This window comes from Echinops telfairi, unplaced genomic scaffold (genome assembly GCF_000313985.2).
Source record: "Echinops telfairi isolate 266 unplaced genomic scaffold, ASM31398v2 ScPeMD7_23;HRSCAF=83, whole genome shotgun sequence".
In the NCBI taxonomy this organism is placed as follows: domain Eukaryota; kingdom Metazoa; phylum Chordata; class Mammalia; order Afrosoricida; family Tenrecidae; genus Echinops; species Echinops telfairi.
This window is the reverse complement of record NW_022103920.1, coordinates 21,794,982-21,815,390: the sequence shown is the minus strand read 5'-3', so window position 1 is coordinate 21,815,390 and position 20,409 is coordinate 21,794,982. Positions and strand designations below refer to the sequence as shown.

The following is a 20,409-nucleotide window of genomic DNA, read 5'->3' as shown; positions in this document are numbered from 1 at the left end:
TTCAAGTTGCTATCTGTACCAATGTACATCCTCTGGTCTAACCAGATTTGCAAGGCAGAATTGGGATCATGATATTGTGGGGGGAGGAAGCATTAAAGAACTAGAGGAAAGTTAAATGTTTCATCGTTGCTACCCTGCACCTTGATTAGCTCGTCTCCTCCCCAAAGCCCCTCAGCAAGGGGGGTGTTCAGTTGTCAACCGATGGACTCTGAGTCTCCACTGTGCACTCCCCCACCTTTACAATGACATGATTTCTTGTTCCTTGATGCCTGACACCGATCCCTTTGACAGCTTGTGGTCACACATACTGGTGTGCTTCTTCCATGTGGGCTCTGTTGCTTCTGAGCTAGTTGGCCGCTTGTTTATCTTCCAGCCTTTTGAAGACTCCAGATCTTTTGATAGTCAGCCTGTATCTTTTGATAGTCAGGCACCATCAGCTTTCTTCACCACCTTTGCTTATGCACACCTGTTTTCAGTGATCGTATCAGGAAGGTGGGCACCCACTGATCTGATTTTTAGTTCTTTGATATCTGATAACTGGTCCCTATTATCTTTTTTTAAATATAAGCTGGGGGGGGGGGGCAGGGAGGCAAAACAAGCCCAACTGTGTCCCATGGATAGCATCCACGAACCACGGAGTTGACAAAAATAAAAATGAAATAAAACTGCTTAAGGAAGATTCATTGGCAGAAACTGAATTCAGAGAGAACCTGAGCTAATTCCAAGTGATCATTTATAAAGCATTTGGGATATTATTCAAGCAGGCCAATTATCCATCTAATATTTCAAATGAAAATTTTTTTGTGGCGGCTCAGGGTGTACAGGAGTGCTGAGAGGAACAGACCAAAGAGGAACAATGAGAGGCACGCTATTCACTGAAGACGCCACTGAAATCGGAGGTTACTCTCAGATCAAGACGCGCCTTGACTGGCCTTCGTCGCTGGGTTTTATCAGCATGGTAATTCCTTCCTGTGGTATTTTGGGTCTTGGGGAAAACAGAGCGTGACAGCATTTCCCTTTGGGTCACTGCATCTGCAGAAGCAGAAAAACCCAAGCCTCCTACATTTTGAAGTAAAGATGTTGGAGAAACATTTCTCCTATGGACTCCTTATGGTGTTGACAGGTAGGTGTTGGACTGTTAACCACAAGGTCATAGGATCAAATCCACTAGCCACTCTGGGGAGAAAGGTGAGGCGGCCTGCTCCCATAAAGATTTACAAGCCCTCTGAAGTCCTATATAGGCTCACTACAAACTGGAATTGATTTGATGGCAGTGGGTTTGTTTTTGTTTGTTCTTGTATTTAGGTAAAGTACACAACGATTTAATATTAATAATCCTCTATAAAACAGCCATAATAACCAAATCTCCCAACTAGCCTAAACCTTCACCCCAGAACTCAAGGTCAGCAGTTTAAACCCACTGGTCATGCTAAGAAGTCCCTGATGGCAGAGTGAGTAGGCTACATGCTGGGCTGCTAACAATGGGTTTAGTAGGTTAGAACCCACCAGCTGCACAAAGGGAGAGGCTTTCTGCTTCCAAACAGGTTTACTACTTGGGAACCCAGCGGCCTCGGTCTTATGGTGTCAATTGGACTCAATGTCGACCTGACGGCAGTGTTTTGGAGTTTTGCTTTCTGGAGCCACACTGTGTAAGAGGAGGTGATCTGCTCCCACTAAGACTTCTCGTCTTGGAAATCCAGTCTATGAATTGATCAATTTATAAAAATATAAACCTCTTCCTCATCCTCTTCTGGTTTCCCTCAATTTTCTCACAGCATGCTAAGTGCAGTCAGGCAGACAGCAGCCACCCTCAGAAGCACGACCGATGCGAATAAGCTTATTTCTCAATCTAAGTGGAGTCAGCCTCAGAAGAATTTGTGACACTACTTGCCTCTCCCTGCTCTACCGGGCCAGGTTTGTCATTTCCAGAGGCCAGTGGCGCCATTCATTGTGAGGTAGGTAGTTTATTGTGCCAACCTAGCCGGTAAAACACGTGGGGCTAATTGAAGGTCAGAGGGATAAATGGCTCGGTGAGCCTCGCCTTTCGAGTTCTCAGGTCTCTCGCTTTGTGGTGGTCAGACCAGGGTGCAGCTGCCTTAGCCAGTTCCCTGCTTCAGCTGGCAAGGCTCACTTCCTGCAAGACATCCCTGAGGAGAAGCCACATGGACCTACCCTGATGCAGTCCTGGGTGCTGGAGCAGTCGTGTGGAGACCCCTAACAGCGCTGAGATGTTTACACACTCACTGACTCCTGCAGTCGGTATTATTCATCTGTTTTGTGAGATGGAGGACTTTGTGAATTGGGGTTGGACATATGGGTTAATGTTGGACTTATGGGCTTGGGCAGCACTGGGTTGGGATGTTTTCTTGATGCGCACTTAACCTTTATATAAAACTCTCTTATACATGAGTCTCTGTGGATTTGTTTCCCTAAGTTACCCAGACTAACATACATTGTATATACATGTGTATGCAGAAATGTTCATGCCTTTGCACAACGACCCAAGCACATCAGCAGCACCAAGTAGCCCCAGCGGTCTCCTAGAGCAGGCCTCCTGTTCTGATGGGTTTGGAAGAGACTCAAATGCTTCCCTGGCATGCGTTCAAGTGCATCTCTACCATTGTGTGTTAGGGCTTCTCTTGACCTCATTTCCATCTTCACCACCGTGTAGTTCTTCGTCATCCTGCCCTAATTGTTCATGAGCACAACTGAGTTCCTTTGTTGAGGTGATTTTGAAAACCACAAAACCCTGCTAAGGTGCTATAAGGAGGTGTAGGTGGTGGAGGAGTCTGATTCTCAATGGCACATGAATTTCCTCTATTATTCTGATCTGACATATTTATATATTATATATAATATCATTTTGATGCCTTCTTCCAACTTTGATTTTTGCTTTAGTATATGACATTTGGATAACAACACTTAAATTCAAGCGGATTTTCATCAAATCATTTAAAAAAGGCATTTAAAAGTTTTGGAAACTCAGGAATATGATGCAAAGTTAGTCACTGGACCTGGGGGCTAAGGACCATGACTGTGGGGGCACCAAGGCCAAGTCACTTACCAGTCTACAAAGACAGTTCTACATCCTACTTTGGTGAGCAATGAAAATCAAAGATGAAGAGAAACAATCCAGTCACCCAATGGACCACAAAAACATCAGCCTTCAAAGCCCTGAAACCAGAACAACTAGATGGTGGCCAGCTACCACAATGAACTGCTCTGAAAGGGGTCACAATAGAAGGTCCTGCATGGAGTGGGAGGAAAAAAAAAATCAAAATGGTCAGAGAGCAGGCTCACTGGTTGGCTGGAGAGTAGTAGAACCCCTGAGAATGGGGTCCTTAGTCACCCTGGTGGTGACATGGTTCCAAGTTAGGCTGCTAACCCCAAGGGCACACCTTGGACAAATATCCACAGCAAAGTTTAGAAAGGTTTTATAAAAGAACAACAAAAACCTTCATAAAGTTGAATGTACCGATACAGGTCGAAGTTTAATTACACATAACTACTAGAGATAAAACTCACTAGCAATAGGTTTGGTTTTGTGCTCTCCAAGTTTTCCAAAGGGGAAAAACAAGTCGGACCACAAATCCTCTTTACTTTTCCACATTTCCGTTGTTTCCTGAGATTTCTACCCGAATTTAAAAAAAGGAAAAGGTTTTAGGTTCAGAAACTGATTTAAGGGGGTTGGACATAGGCCCCTTCTTTTCAATGATTTTCTTACAAAGCCCTACATCTAAGTTTTATTTTCCTGCCTCTTTTCCAGTTAGGGTGAAGTACAGGCAACCCACGTGGAACCCTGCATCGCACACCAGTAATACAACCAGGAAGCTGGGTTTAAAGTGCTCAGTTTGTCCCCGTGCTCCTGGGAAGAACTCCCGGTCTTTCAATGGACACCACAGCTGTTGGCTGAAAATCAGACAGAAAGATGAATCCACTCTCAGTTTTCTGTCAGACAAGTTGGTAGTAAAGGTTTATGACATACGTGGGTTTAGTAAAGCTAAGGGCCATCTATACAAATAAGAAACGAATCAAACAGGTGAATTTAGAAGAAACTGTTCACCTTCATTTCAACCCCATACTAAATGTCACAAATGTCCTGATGACCACATGCTTGTACAATGCTGAGTGACGGCCATCACTGAGCCAAAACAGTATCACATGCTTCAGAGTCAGACCAGCTCCTCAAAGGCAGCCAGCTTCCCTGGGCAGACAAGAACAGGAGGCTGCTGACTTCTATCAAGGCCCAGCTGATAGGGAAGAGAGAAATGTACAGCTGTAAATCCATCAGAAACAAAAAGCTAAGATTGAGAGAGAAGACAAGAATTAAGAGATATAATGCATGCTAAGGAATAAGTCAGATGTGACTTCTATTATGAGTTCTAATTGACCACCAGCAAGCCTCCCAACGAGTCGGAGTATGGGTGCCCTCACCTATGGAATGAAAGGCTAGGTTCAAAGGTCTCCACAACTCCTTGTCTCTTCTGAACCAACTCAAGAGGTCGTGAAGTCTTTTTCAGTGGTGCTAGGAGTATTTGAGATTGAAGGTGGGTATGTTGGTACCAGTGCTTTCAATTTTGCTAGCTCCCTTCATGCTTCTAAGAACTGCTTAAAATTAGACCTTAATGAAATCCTCAAATCCAGCAGTAACTAATATAAAAGTAAATTTCGATCATACCCAAAGTCTCTTTTGGTTAAATTATACAATGCAAATTTGTCCTGTTGAACTTCCTCTCAAATAGAAAAAAATTAAAACAAAAAACTTTACTAAGTTGTTTATAGTTACTCAAAAGTTCAAATTTTCCTAGTAATTTCCCCCAGAGTAAAATATGTAATCACATGACTAAACAGTTAACTGCATATAGAGCCACTATCTTTTATATCTTACTTAAAAATATCTGTGCTCCAATTTGTATCTTCACCTGCCCTGTTGTGATGTACACTAGATGTGTGTGAAATTAAATATATTGCTAACTCGGTCAGGCATTGATGTAGTACACCCAGACGCAAGCTCCATACCCTGGAGTGAATTCTGACTCACAGCAACCCTACAGGACAGGATACGGTACAACTGTGTCTGTAAAGCCCACTTTAAAGCTTTCTAGGAGCTGAAAAGCCTCATCTTTCCCTAGAGGAGCAGCTGCTGGCTTCGAACTGTTGACCTTGTGGTTAGTAGGCCAACATTTAACCACTATACCAGCAGGCTTTCTCAGTGCAACTACATATGTATATTCAACAAATGGTCGTGGAAGTTGCACCAGGGTCTTTCATTCTACAGCCACCCTTTTCCATAGGCTCCCCAAGGCAACAGAGACCCTTTATTTCAACACATAGAAAGCTGTCAGGGATTAGTCCTCCCGTCATCTTCCCAACAGCCAGTTTACTATGATTTTCAGCCAGGTAGCTTCCCTAAAAAGGAGTTTTTAAAAGAAATCCATGAATACAAAACCAAGAGAATGCCATTTATTTCAAGCTAGGTATGACAATGTCAGTAAAGAAATGTGCAAGGTAAATTTTCCTAATTTTCTCAATAAAAGGTTTGTGGCTGCACTAAATATAGACTATTCCTTTGGGAATGTCACTCCTAAAAAAAAAAAATCAAGTCATTTCAGGAATTTCTCCATTGGCTACAGATAAATAGGAAACAACAAGGAGAATTTTAAGCCACATTTTTCTCTCAAAAAAAAAAAAAATCCAAACCAACAAGTTTTGTTAGTGCATTCTTAAATGTTCACATGTAACTGTAACAACTTTTTGGTCATTACTCTTGAAATGCTTGCTAAACTTGGCCAGAGCTCCAAAAGGCGTATTTGTAGCATCCTACATGCTGGATTTCATAACTCGTTTTAATCTTCAGACACCCACGTGTGCCAGTCAAGGGAACAGAAACTTCTATTATCAAAAGCTGCGTTTCCTGTTTAAAGAGCACCTGCTTTGATGTTTTTTGTGGGAGCTCTTCAAGGCCTACCCACATGAATGGCTATGCAGGACTTTAACGAGATGGTTGGTAGACTCCAGTCTCGCTCCCCCGTTAAGTGCACTCGAGCCCAGTGACCTCGCCATGTGACTGCTCTGAAGGGTGAAGCAGTGCCTGGGGGTATTGCAGAGCAGCTGTCCGGCATCCCATGGGGTCAGAGGGCAATACTCTCAGCCTCACCACGCTTCTTCAACAGCACATTCTACCGCTGCGGGCAGGCAACTCCTGAAAGCTTTGTTATTATTTACTGCCAGGTCCGCTTCACCTCACCAGGCAGTTTATAGAACTTTATCTCTACTGTCTGAACAATCAACAAATAAACACACACTACTTTATGCTACTTGGGTCAAATTAATTTTATTATGCTCCATGATGAATTGCCACCAGTGCAACATCCTATTCACTATACATTTCAAGGGGAGGGGAGGGAAATAATTCACATACTAAACGAAATTTCAGTTGATAAATGGAAAAAAAAAGAATGATTGAAAGTCTTTATGAATCTCATACATACAATTGTGGCTAGCTGAAATTGTCTATCACGTAGCGCTGAGATAGAGAAAGCCTCATGCTAGTTTGTTAAATGCGAAGGCTGCTGGACAACCACTTAGCTGGAGTAAACATGGCGGGCCGCTTTTAGACTGGGTTTAAGCAGAGTGCAGCCACAGGGCGAGGTGAGGTGGCAGCCCAGAAACATGCAGCCTGGGCAGCCCACTTGGTATAAAGCAGATCTCGTCACCATGCCTGGACGGGACAGCACAGCTGCTGTTTCAACCAACAGTGATTTAGACTTTGTACAACATTTTTTTCCTTTAAAAAAGGTAAGAAATTTGATGACCCTTTGGCAAATAATATACCCCTCTTCTGTGCTTAGAAGCCCTGAAGGTGCTGTCAGGTTAGCAGTGGACTGCTAAGTCCAAGGTCAGTGTTTCAAACCCACCAGGCTGCTCTCCAGGACAAAGATGGGCTTGTCGGTTGCTATAACACGTTGGAAATCCCACTAACTATGGGTCTGATCTGATGTAATGGCAGCAGGGTAGGTGGTCTTATATGCTTAAAACTGTGTTTTCAACTCCAAGAAACGGAGTTCCTGGTAAAATTTAACCATACCAATGTTAGTAGAAATTCCTGAATTCTTTGGCTAAAAGTTGAGAGTTTTAATTGGCATTACTTTGACTACATTTCTAGAAAATTAAAAAAAAAGTTTTAAAGGCTTAAATGATATTCAAAGTAATTATAATGTCCTAGTGACCATTTGCACAAATTCCCAATTCTATTGGTTACCAAGTTGTCCAGCCTCTGCCACACCTGACTCTTGGAGCGCAAGTCACAGTAAAAATAAACTGAAGCAGACATAGGATTCTAGCAGCAGAGGGCGCTGTTTTTGCAGAAACAAAAAGTCTATAGTCGTTTCTGTGTGCTTAAATTACTCTTGCAAGGAAGGTTAAGGTTCTCTGAATAACTTAACTATTTTACAGCACCACTTACTGCTTTCAGCCACAAAACCTTTGAAATCATCTCTTATTCTAACTAGATGCATCATCACTAGAGAGTATGTGATAACTGGTTAAAATCTGAGCCACATCTTGCAGGACCAGCCTGTCAAGATCAAGCCAAGACTTGATTTTGGTCGGTACATTTCTAGACAGCTTAAACGCTTAGTTGGATATTGCAAGGATAGCAATGAAATACATTTGGAACTACATTCTGCATATGACTCAATGTGAGAAATATCCATGTCTGCATTTCAACCAGATCCTTTTCTACCCACATCTGAAAACGCAGGTGGGTAGGGCAGCGCTATAAACACGAGGCCACCACTGCAGGCCGCGTATTAGTGTATTACACACCATTTAGTATGCGTAACAAATGTGTAGGTTGTAGATGTTTATTTTTTTTAAATCTATCGTTCGGTTAAGTGTCCCAAGACATTGGACATTAGGACCACCAATATTTGAAGAAAAACGTAACCCTTCACCTGACATTTGACAAAAACCTTGAGAAATTACCAAAACAGAATATTAGGTTTAACATTATAGGAAGAACATTTGCAATTTTCTAGATTTGACCTTTATGACTGGCATTTCTGAACATTCCAACCAATGAGGGTGGAGATCAAAACACCCAATAGCGGATTTCACAACATTTTTAGAATGTCCTGAGATTTGTAGTATTTTTAACTGAATGATGGAACAACCACAGAAGAGATAGCCCTTCAGCTTGTGTAGAATGATGCTCTCCCCATATTCTGATGACTGAATATCACTTTGGTTGCGAAATAAAATGCTCAAAAATATCTTAAAAACCATTTTGCCAAAAGAGCCTGCAGCATTTAGTACAGCATAAAAAATAGCCTCGGTCAAGCACTCCTGGCCATTCCAACCTCCCGGTGCCACTGTCACGGCCACTGGCAGCGCTGCGGGCAGGCCAGGTGGTGGCTGGCTTTTCCCACCAACCTTTACGTAGGTAGCTCTGTGGAGCATGTTGCTAATGTCTGAGAAATGGCATCAGTGTGGTGATGTCTGAGGAACTGTGCAATGTGTTGGCTTCAACATTCATGTAGCGTTGTGTTCAAAATGAAGGGGCTAAAGAAACTAAGGTTTGCATCACTTAAAAAAGAATGCAGTGCTATACTAGATTTTAATAAGAAAATTTAGGTACAGAAAAAGTAGGGTATGAAAATAGTGTTTTCCTTCTGGCATTATAAGTAAATTACATTAAGGTTTTTGTCAGTCTCACATATAATCTTTAAACTCCCTTGCTGATGGAATGAGCAATATTCACAAACACAGTGGGCATTCTGGTGTACACCTGCACACAGTAACAGGGAGTAGCTTTGTCGAGGATATGACAAACCTTGACAGACTAAATGAGGTATTGCACAGATTAATTAAAAAAAAGCAAAAAGGCAACAAAAATATACAGCAAATTGGTAGAACATTTACATGATAATTTTACAGAATCCATAGACAGAAAGTAGTGTTTAGTATTTCACCTTAAAAATATATTTATATATAACATATATTGATCAGTCTTCCCACTCATCATCATCCTCAAAATCTTCATCATCGTCTTCATCCTCATCTTCATCTGGGGGGAAAAATGACTAAAATGAACAATTAAGACACACACAAACACACAAAATTATACTACATTATTCTTGGGTGACTTCTTCCATTATCTAACGCCTGAATTTTAAACCATTTGATTCTAGAGGTCCTTGGAGAGTTTTAAGATGAATCTAATGAAATAGGTCCAGACAGTGAGATAACAAATTTTAGACTAGGAGCCAGAATCCTTGGTTTCTGTAAGTCAGCCTCTTTCAGTCGCTCAAACAGCAAAGAAGAAGCTAGCGCAGGCTGAGTGATAAGATAAAATGGGGTTACACATTCAAACCTGTCAGAATACACAGACAGACATGGAAATATACCTGAAGAATGAATGGCTTTGCTCCTTTTCTGCATCACTTCCATTAATGCACACACAATTCCTGAAGTGGGTGCAGGTGTCGGCGCTGTGGACTCTTGGCCGTCAGATACCTGGGAAAACAAAGTTAATGATGTTTGCTTAGAAAAGGATCCTTAAAACGGATTATTTGTCAATGGGAATTTTACTTTCTTAGCATCACTTCTTATTTAAAAGAAAGACTTAGGAAGAAAGCCGAGCACAAAAATCAATCAAATTAAAACGAAACAGACTACTGCCTTAAAAGAATTATTCAAGAGACATTCCCTCTCCTTAATGAATAAACCTTCAGGGTAGTTTCAAATGTCTGATCCTATTTTAGATATCATTCTGTCCAAACAAAATACTAGCTTTTACATCTGGGGTACTTCTGATTCATTCCAATACAGTCTTAGGTGAAGAAACTACTATCAAGAGACATCATTTTACACAGGGATGATACTTAAATTAGTCGTTAGATAGGAGGCATACTTAAGATATCCAAGAGTAATAGAAGAGATTTCTAGAAAAAATTCGACTTCACTAACATTGTATATGGAGGGAATTTCAAAACTTCCTAAAGCACCCTGCTGTGGTACAATGAACCCTTGGAAGCAGGAGTCTGGGTAAGGCAGCCGTTTGAGGCCAAGCAAACTCCTGAACAGCTTACAAAACACAGCTATGTTGTGAACTAACAACCTTTATAGCAAAGCACTATCTCCCACAAAGTACATTTTCTCCTCCTCCCTCCTGCTCTTTCCTCGCCATCAGAGTCACAAGGTTGACTCACAAAGTGGTCCTGTGGGTCTCTGAACTAATGGTTTCCGGGTCTTTTTAAAAGGCCACTCTTTCTCTCGTGGAGCTACTGGTGCTTCTGAGTGCCGACCATGCCAATCACAGCCCAAAGCATAACCCTACACCACCAAGGCTCCATTTAGGAGAGGGGGTGGGGTGGGACAGTATTTATTAGGGTTCTCATCAGATCAAGACTTATGAGAATGCTGCCCCCTGCTGTCGAGTCCATTCTGACCACCCTCTACGACACAGTTCAGCTGTCCCTGTGGGCTTCCAAGGCTGTAAATTTCTATGGGAGCAAAAAGCCACATCTTTTCCCCACAATGAGAATGACAGTCTATACCAATTATCTCTATTCTAATACTCATATTAAAACAAAACACCAAGTACATGAGAATTTAGAAAGTACTGCTTTAAATTGCAGACTAAAATACATATATATTAATCTTGTCTTTGGACTTAGTTGTTCATGTAAAAGGTATACTGTGGTATAGTTAAGGATGCTACTGAAAGTTACACTAAATAATTTTAGTTTTTAAATACACAGTCACCCTCCGTATCTGCAGGTTCTGCACAATTAGATTCAACCAACCATAAATAAAAAAACACTGGGTGGGCAGGGGGCAATTAAATGGTCAAAGCAATCCCTCAAAGGCTAAGAGGGTGTGTACAATAAAGTACTATTTACTTATTGCTCACATTGAATTAGAAATTATACAGTAACCTAGAGATAATTTACAGCATCCAAGAGGAAACACAAGGTATATGAGGGGTACCTAAAAAGAAAAAAAAACAACCCAAAAAACAGTTTTCCCAAAGCTATGTATTTAATTTTTTTTTTTACAAAACAACCATATAACTTTCAAAGTACCTCCCTTATACTTAATACATTTGTCAAATATGCGATTCCATTCTTGGAAACGTTTTTCAAACTCATCTGTTTGGATGGCTGACAGCACCTCCCTCATTCTTTCCTTCACTTCTTCTATGCCATCAACTCACTGTCCTTTCATGTCCCTCTTCATTCGATGAGACAAAAAGATGTCGCACGGAGTGTGGTCAGGTAAGAATTGTTTGAGGAAAGAGAGGCATGATGGTTTTTGCCCAAAACTGGCGCACTGAGATGTCTGCGTGAGCAGGTGCATTGTTGTGGTGGCAAAACCAGTCCTCCGTCTGCCACAAATCAGGCCTTTTTTGTGGCACACGGCTATGGAATCTTTTCAGAACCTCGAAATAAAAAGCTTGATTAACAGTCTGACTTTGTGGAACAGACTCCAAATGTACCATGAGTCGACATTTTTGTCTTCGCTAAGTTGATAGACATCCAGAATGAGGTATGACATCAATCAATATTCCACCTTTTTTGAAATGAGAAAAAAACGCACGCCCTTGAGTTTTTCCATAGTGCTAACCTAGTAAGCTATGTTCATCACAACACTTTCTGAAGCATATTTCCCCGGGCAGGAAACAAATTTCACAGCTGCGCGTTGTTCTCTTAAATCAGCCATCAGAAAAAACGAGGTTCCATCGAAAGTGCTTTTATGAAAAAACTCATTGTGACCACAGAGAACCTTCTCTGTCAACACCACTAGGGGCACTGACTCAGCGCCGAGTTGCTCAAAGATCACCCAGAGGGAAAACGGCGTGCGACAAAAGCTCCGCCCAGCGCAATTCTGGGTTTTGGAATTACCCCGTGTACATGCTATTTTATGGGAGGCGTGGAGTATATTTGGGTGTCCTTGAAGTGTCTTAGAAGCAATCCTCATGGAAAGGAAGACATGTTTAATTAACTGACTGATTAATATAAAAACTCCAAAGCACCTCATATAGAAAATTTATTAGGGCAAATAAATTCTTTTTGGTATTTACACACCTTTCCCTCACCAGTATCCCTTGTTTGGGCTGGACACTTTTTTCCTTTTCAAAATATTCAAAGTAACTCCCCACAAGATAGAGACTCATGGACTAGGACTAAGGGGTTTTTTTTGAGTTGTAGATGAGCCAGAATTGACCACACTGCACCTCCAGGTATTCTCTATTACTGAAGAGAAAAGGCAGACAGAAGTCGTTTTGGACTTTGGCATGCGGTGACGTCAGAAGTGTAACAGCAGCAAGGGAAACACTGAGACAACAGTCAAGCAATCTAATAACAGTGAGCAGCAATTATCATCCTAGGAGACTTTTTAAAGTTCTTACTTGCACGTGATGCTATTGGAAGTACTAGAAACTCGAACTACATGGAAGTGGACACTTCAGTGCCTCCTGCTAGCTGTTTAATTATCAGTGCTTTATGTCACACCGATTCATCACATCCCGTGGCTGTGGTCACTGACAGGAATTCTCCCCGAGCCACTGTTCACAGCTGCTTGCCTGCTTCCAAGCAACCTGGTGCCTGAGTAAACTGGATGAGCAGGCAGATGTGATTGATGCTATCAATAGACCTCAAAGAAAGATTACGTATGATTTAACAGAAATCTGTGCTATGTTACTGTTAAAAATGCTTTTATTAAATCCTACCTTTCACAGCCAAACCTTTGCAAACAGAAATGGCTACAATAATTCCCTACACTGCAAAATCATTTTCAACTGCATTCTCCTTTATTCACCTCCAGTCATTTCAAACAAAGAGCTACCATCTATTTACCTGCCTGCAGGGTCTAAAGAACAAATGTTCTGCTTGGAGCTAAGAAGGTTGTGAAGGTCGGCTTTTGGACAAGGTTGGCCCACAGCAAATTCTATGTATGACCAGATGGCTAAGAATATTTCATATAGAGATAGGAAAAACAATTGTAATTGTGACATGTGGAAATGACATGGATATTCACACTTCAGTGTCCATCATAGAATTGTATTACAACATGATCATGCCCATTTTTTCTACATTTTATTTATGGCTGGTTTTAATGTACAAGTGATTTAGAACACCTGGTTACATGGTATAGTAATCTGTCAAAACTAAACAAAATTTGTGGATTTAACCTAATGACAAACAGTAAGGTCGAAAAATTAATGGCGGGGGAAAAAGTGAAAAAAGAAGCTTCTTCCAAGATTTCACACAGATTACTTTAAAAGGCTGTTAGATGAAAATGGGGGGAAAAACGGTTACTCACAGATTTCAGTTGGATTCCCTGTCGTATCTGGTCAAGCAGCGCGTCCCGTCCTGAGCAGGACACTGGCCGACTGTTCTGTTCTACTCTTTTTAGCTGCGCACCCTCTCTAATTTGATCCAAAAGCGCTGCGTTGCTTCCTGCAGGCAGTGACTGGTCACTGCCATCAGCAGGGAGACCAGGCGGGGGCGGTGGCCCTGGGGGAGGCGGCGGGGGTGGGGGCGGAGGCGGAGCCACGGATCCGGCCAACAGCGGGGGAGGCGGCGGGGGAGGGGGCGGAGGGGGCGGCCCTGCAGGTGCGGAGGAGGGAAGGGCTGGCGGCAGAGGCGGGTACATCCGATTCGGTGGCGGCGGAGGGACTCCCACCCCTGGCCTGGAAGGAGGCGGTGGGGGAGGTGCTGCAGAGGGTGCTCTGGAAGGCGGTGGCGGGGGAGCCCCGCGGCCCCTGGCAGGAGGCGGCGGAGGGCCTGAGCTATGCGGAGGGGGCGGAGGAGGCGGAGGCCCACCCCTCGATGGTGGGGGCGGTGGGGGTGCTGAAACACAAACAGAAAAAAAGGGATGTAAACTTTTCTCCTAAACCAGCGGTTCTCAACACCTATTTCCGATGGTCTTAGGAAGGGAGACGATCCGTCTCCAGGCGGGTCCGCCCACCTAAGAGTACCCGGTGTGAAGACTGTTGTTACCCATGCTACAACACAAAATTTCACTGATTTGTCATTAGAAATAAATATTTCATAATATGCAATTATATATGCTTTTGTGATTCATCACTATGCTTTATGTTCAATTTGTAACCATGAAAATACATCTTGCATATCAGATATTTACAACTCCTAATAGTAGCAAAATTAGTTATGAAGTAGCAACATCACCACAACATGAGGAACTGTATTAAAGGGCCCTGGCATCAGGAAGGTTGAGAACCACTACCCTAAACAAACATCACAGGGGAACAACAATTCACTCCCCCATGCATAGGAACAAAAGAAGAGGGGTGGGGAAGTGCTGCCCTCTTTCTATTTTATTTCGCCGAGATAACGAGAGGAGATATTTTATTTGGAATTTCTCCGCTTTAAGACTGTTGCCCTGTTGCTTCTCAAAACAGCAACTGAGATTGTTGGATTTTATGTTGAAGAATTAGGGGAGCCTCAGTGGTTAGAGGTTGGTCTGTTAACCTCAAGGTCAGCAGTTCAAAACCCACCAGCCATTCCACAAAAGAAAGACAAGGCTTTCTACTCTTGTTAAGAGTTAGTCTCAGAAACTGACAGGGTTGCTACTGAATTAGAAAGGGACTCGATGGCATGAGTTTTCTGCTAGAATACTTCTCCAAAAATATTAGTACCTTTTCACCTTCAGAATTAAAGTACTACAATAACATAACCCATTAGAATTCATAGCCATTAATGAGCTAAAAAATACAATGTTATTTTAAAATACAAACAACCACCCAGCTTACATTTATGTGTGCTTTTACAAAGGAAACCTGTGAAAGAAGAGAAGGGGGGGGGTGGTCGGCACTTGATTTTCCAGCTGGCACTTCGGCTCTCACAAGTTTTGCCCTTTTGACAGGATGCAATCTTAGCCCCGTTTCTACCACTCTCTGGCAGCTTTCCGGCTTTGGAGGGTTTTCTGTGATGTAATGTCCCACACGTCTAAAAGAAAGCCACTTGAGTCATGACCAGTGGGAGCACTGGCTGCTCAGGCGACATGCTCAATCAGGCACTCAGGAGATACGAACTGAGGATTCCTCTACAACAAAAATTAATCTGAAGTTACCAATGAAACAGTACCATTATTCTGCTAGTAATGATGTTCACATTCTTGTAGCTACAACTATGAAAATGGAGACAGAAATCCCAGAAGCTGGAACCACTGTTTATATCTGACACAAAGTCTCACATGATATTGGTGGATATTCTTAACCCATTTTTATTTATTTTTTAAACGGTAAATTTTCACCTTAAATAACAACAGGTCTAGATGTTAGAAAATGCAATGCAGAGTAACTTCAAGAGAATCAAAGGATATCTTTCCCATTTCATTTGAGACAATAGGGGGAATGAAGCTTTAACAATGTGCCATTACGTGCAATAACCATGAACATGAAATGAAGCACGCAAAGCCCATTTTTACATGGGAACTGCCTCCTGACATAAAAAAAAAACCCACAACACCCAAGAGCATTCACCCTTTTTAGAACCAGGCTAAGAGGGTCCCCACTATTTATACAGCAGTTGTACTGGGGGTCTGCAAGCTGCAGCCAAGGATCTTTCCATTTTTTCACTGAATCCAAAGCAGAGAACCTTTGAAAAGGAGAGCGGATACGGTGTGTGTATTATGCATACTCTTAATAGAGCAGTGGTTCAAGGCCTTCAAGGAGCCACCAAAATTTGGGTTTACACCATGAACAAAAATTACACTAGTGTGTATTTGTATTTTCATAATCTGACCATTATTCAACAAGGAAAGTCTCATCCTTTTATACACAGATTTGCCGCATTAAAAAAAAATTGCACATGTATTATTATATATGGGCATTTGCCAACCATGTCAGCCCCCACTCCCATCCCCTGCACTATTATCTGCAGTGCTCTATGCCTTGTGTTCTATAGGTGGGCATGTTCTTTTGAAAAAATACCACTCAAAAGTCATCTCTGCTGGCTCCACCAAGGACTTTCGTATCATAAACTTTTGGTATTATTTCCTCAATAGAAGAGAATTATATCTCTGTGATCTCGGACCTGGAACCCAGCTAACACCTTCTCAAATAAATACTAAGCAGTGACCAGAGTAAGGAAGAGGTTTATTTTATAGGGAGTATATTTTCAGCTGTATCCATCCTGAGTCCTGTACTTCTACCACCTTGAAAAGTGACTCTGGAAACTTTCCCCTATTTTCTTGAAGGAAACCGATGAACAACTGTACTTTTTATAATTTATAACATGCCTGCACAGAAAGGATACTTCCACCACCTTTTAAAATGACTCTGGAAACTTTCCATTTTCTTGAAGGAAACCGATGAACAACTGTACTTTTTATAATTTGTAACATGCCTGCACAGAAAGGAAGCAGCCCAGCAGGAGGCATGCCTTATCCTAAGGTAAAACTGTGCAGGAATTAAACCGGAAAGGAGGGAACACATGGCACTAAGTTAGGTTGGCATGCACAGGATGCTTACTAAGCAGGCACCACACACCATAACGAGAAAGCCTTAAGAGTAAGAGATGTTAAAAACTCTTAAATAAGAGTCACCCGAATCAATGAAAATGGGGTTTCTTAGCTTTTTAAAAGAGAGTACACACAAAAAAAGTACAACACTTAAAAACTGCTTTTGCTATCAAAGTTTAGTTAAATAGGATGACTGAGGTTTAGAGATAAAACCTTGGCAGAATCCTATTAAAAAGTTGACATATTTAAAAATAAGAATTATCGCTGATTAATATTAAAAGTAAATGGTAGATACTCTCGTGATATTAATAGGAATTATAAACAGAGTATAAAATAATACAAATATAAACTACCTTATGGATATGTAATACTGCAGAATTTAGGAAGCACTGTTATCAAGTATTTTGGAGTCTAAGCATGTAGAGAAGTGTGACCTAACACAAATGGGAATGCTGACAGCTCCCTGAATAGGTGTTTGCAGAAGTATGGGCTCACTTCTGTCTAGCCCCTTTGGCATGCCCCTAATTGATGGAAAAATGTAAATATACTGGATACATAAATATACTGGATAAATAATGCCAACTATGAATGTCTACCACTAAAAGTAAGCCTAACTGCCATCAAGTCGATTCCTAGAGGTAGTCTGGGACTCCTAACTCTTTACCTAAACTGACAACCTCATTTTTCTCCCTCAGAGCATCTGATGGATTTGAACCGCTGACCTTGTAGTTAGCAGTCCAATGCTTACTCACTCCAATGCCAGCTACGGCTCTTTACCTAAACTGACAACCTCATTTTTCTCCCTCAGAGCATCTGATGGATTTGAACCGCTGACATTGTAGTTAGCAGTCCAATGCTTACTCACTCCAATGCCAGCTACGGCTCCTTAAAAGTATAGTAGATTAGTAAATACAAATAGCAATAAATACATATTTTAAGAAACCTTTAACATCAATGTGACCAAAACATTCTTTGTGTAGAGGGCAAAAACCCTCCTTGGAAGTTAGATTTGGAGTCAGGATATGTGAATTCTGACTCTTTGAAAACCAACACTTCACAACATGCATCCTTTTCAGCACTAGGTCAAACAGCATCCCGAATACGTACCACTCCACTGTGGTGGACCTACAGAATAGATTGTTAGTGTTAATGAGCATCAAACACTTTCAACAGACACAGAAAAAGATGATTCTGGAAAGAGAAATCTGTTACTGTTTTACAAACCCAATTACACCATTCTGCAAAATCAGTTACAAAGGATATTTTAAAAATAATTTCACATACTTCTACATTTCTAATTCATTCTTTTCCAAATTTGAATATCTACTTGCATTATATACGCATTTTAGAAGAAATTCATTGTGACCAGAGAGAACCTTCCCAAGCGACACCAGGGGGTACACTAACTCAGAGCGAGTTGCTTGATGCTTGCCTAGTGGGAAAAATGTGTACTACGAAAGCTCTGCCCAGTGGAACTTTTCCGGGTGTTTCGTTGGTAACCCCTCTTAATTGTATGTAGGTGAGAGGGAAGCAGTGCCACTGGTCCAATAATGTTATGAGTAATGTATAGACTCGTGAATCCTGAGAGGTCAGAGAGACACTCTGGATCTCCTTGGCAGTGCAAAGTGAACGGTGACCACCTAGCTGTAGAGTCCGTTCTGACTCACAGGCCCTCTAGATGAGTGGACATCAGTGGAGGAGAGAAAGGGGCATCAGAGAATCTTCAGGACCTCCCACAGCTGAGAACTAGCAACAGGGACTGACTAGGGAGAATTTCAAAACAATGGTGAGGTAGAAAACATGTTTTTTGTTTTCTAAGTCTATAGAATTTAGACATGCAATTCTTTCCCAACAGATAAATTAGTAGCATGCTAGTTTCAATGGAACTAGCACTGTGTTTCCAAAATAGAAATCATGATCATATACCAGGGGGCTTCAAAACATGTTCCCAGAAACATCCCATTGTCTTTCAATTCCATCTTCCCTCAAATGTTCATATTTGTGGTACTGTAAGCACTGGACTGTTGACTACAAGGTAAGTGGTTCAAACCCACTTGCTGCTCCTTGGGAGAAAGTTGAGGCTGCCTACTCCTGTACAGATTTACAGCCTCAGAAATGTTATAGGATTGCGACGAATCCAAATAGACTCAACAATGGTGGGTTTGAAGGGTTTTTTGTTTGTTCTTTACATATTTGTTTATATATGTCTGCATGTAAGGTTTTTCAGAAGAAAGCCAAAAAACCTTTATGTTTCTTCATCTAAATGTCCAGTGCTGGTGCTCAAATAGTCATGTTTACTGAATACACGGACCAATGGATCAATTAGATACTAAATGAAAATAAGCAATATAGAAGACACAGGTAAGGTCAACACCGAAGTTTAAAAAACAGTCAAATTCTTTAAATGGACATTTTTCTGTGCTATTTTAAGCAAAAAAAAGTTAAGGAAGGGGTGGACCAAGTGGCAAGTATATGGACTGCTCCGATAGAAAACGTACCTGGCCTTTCATTGTGATAATTAAGACATACTGAAAATGCTTGAAACGAGGCATTAGTGTTGTTATGTTCTGTGCTCTCAGGTATCAAGAGATACCAGTTACCCTTTTTCAAAGAGAAAACGTTTGCATTTCACTATGAAAATATGCATTGTTTATTTTCTGAAATTGCTTACTATATTGTACAAAAACCCACTGCCTTAAGACTGCCACATCTGTCTATCTCAGGAGCTGGTGACGTCAGACTGTTGACCTTTCAGTTAGCAGCCGAGTTCTTAATCCCGGTGCAACCCTGGCTTGTTCTAATGCTGATGGAACCAAAACCAAACCCACTGCCTTCCACACCTCGCAGTCACCCTAGCAAGCACAGAGAACTGCTTCTAAGGTTTCCTAAGACATCAAAGGTCATATCTGTCTCTAGAGGAGGGGCTGATGGGTTTGAACGGCTAACCCACTGGTTGGCAACTGAGTTCTTTTAAGCATGGGGGTTCTCTTATAATGGATGTGATTAGGCTGATTATATTTAAGTTCCTACTGCTGAATTATCCAGAAAATAATTTTAATGGAATTACAAACCCAAATAGTTGAAGATTCATTACATAAAATAGACAACTATAATTTTTATTGTAAAATAGAAGATTTTATGTAGATGGCCATGGGGCAAATATAAAACTTTTAATATAAACAAACCTTGTCACACTTCTTAGTTATAAAAAAATGTGAGCCGCCCACCCTGGCCCAGACTATTTCTTCAGATACTCTGTGTAAGGAAGGCTTCAGAGGAACCTGTCCAGTAGCTGATAATGGTAAGGACCACGGCAGAGTTCAATGAAAAGAGAAATCAGAATGCTGAAACAGAACTAAGTTACCTTGCCTTCGCAGTTCATTTTTAACAGCTTCAACACCTCCTGTTTTTTCAATGAAGTCATATATAACTTTTGATGTTTCTTTGTCTTTGAGTTGTGCCTCTGAGATTCCACACAAATCAAAAAGGTTTTTCAATTCTGGATCCAAATTATTCAGCTATAACAAAGAAAATAATTGTCAATGACAACTTTTATGATAATCTTTAAAACATGGGTATGGTAAGATTTAATTCTCATTTATATAATCATGCTCTTTATGACATTTTAAGTTCATGAACTTTGAATATAGTCACATTTCTTATATGCTAATTAACTTTATCATAAAAATAGTAGAGTTCATTTATTTATTTTATCCCATTTCTCTTATATCCCCTCCCTTCAAAAGGGCACTTCATTTAGACATTTTACTGACTCATCCTAGAGTCAGGCATCCCCAGGGCTTGCCTATTGCACCTTGTCCTACTCCTGTAAGGTTCAGGTAGAAACATGCACAAAAATAAATAAATAAATAAAAGGATAAAGACTCCTTGTATTCCCACCACTTTGTATACAAAGTC

General features: G+C 41.2%; 1 protein-coding gene across 1 annotated transcript in view; it reads right to left on the bottom strand.

Moving 5' to 3' along the window:
• Positions 1-6,315: 6,315 nt before the first annotated feature.
• WASL (WASP like actin nucleation promoting factor) overlaps positions 6,316-20,409 on the bottom strand; it is a 75,890-nt gene continuing 61,796 nt past the window's right edge. Inside the window, exons 8-11 of the mRNA XM_004707781.2 lie at positions 19,856-20,009; positions 13,327-13,856; positions 9,408-9,516; positions 6,316-9,067 (exon numbers count right to left, since the gene is read on the bottom strand). Of these exons, the coding sequence (XP_004707838.1) occupies positions 9,006-9,067; positions 9,408-9,516; positions 13,327-13,856; positions 19,856-20,009 (855 nt within the window). The 3' untranslated portion in view covers positions 6,316-9,005. The remainder of the gene's footprint in view (positions 9,068-9,407; positions 9,517-13,326; positions 13,857-19,855; positions 20,010-20,409) is intronic.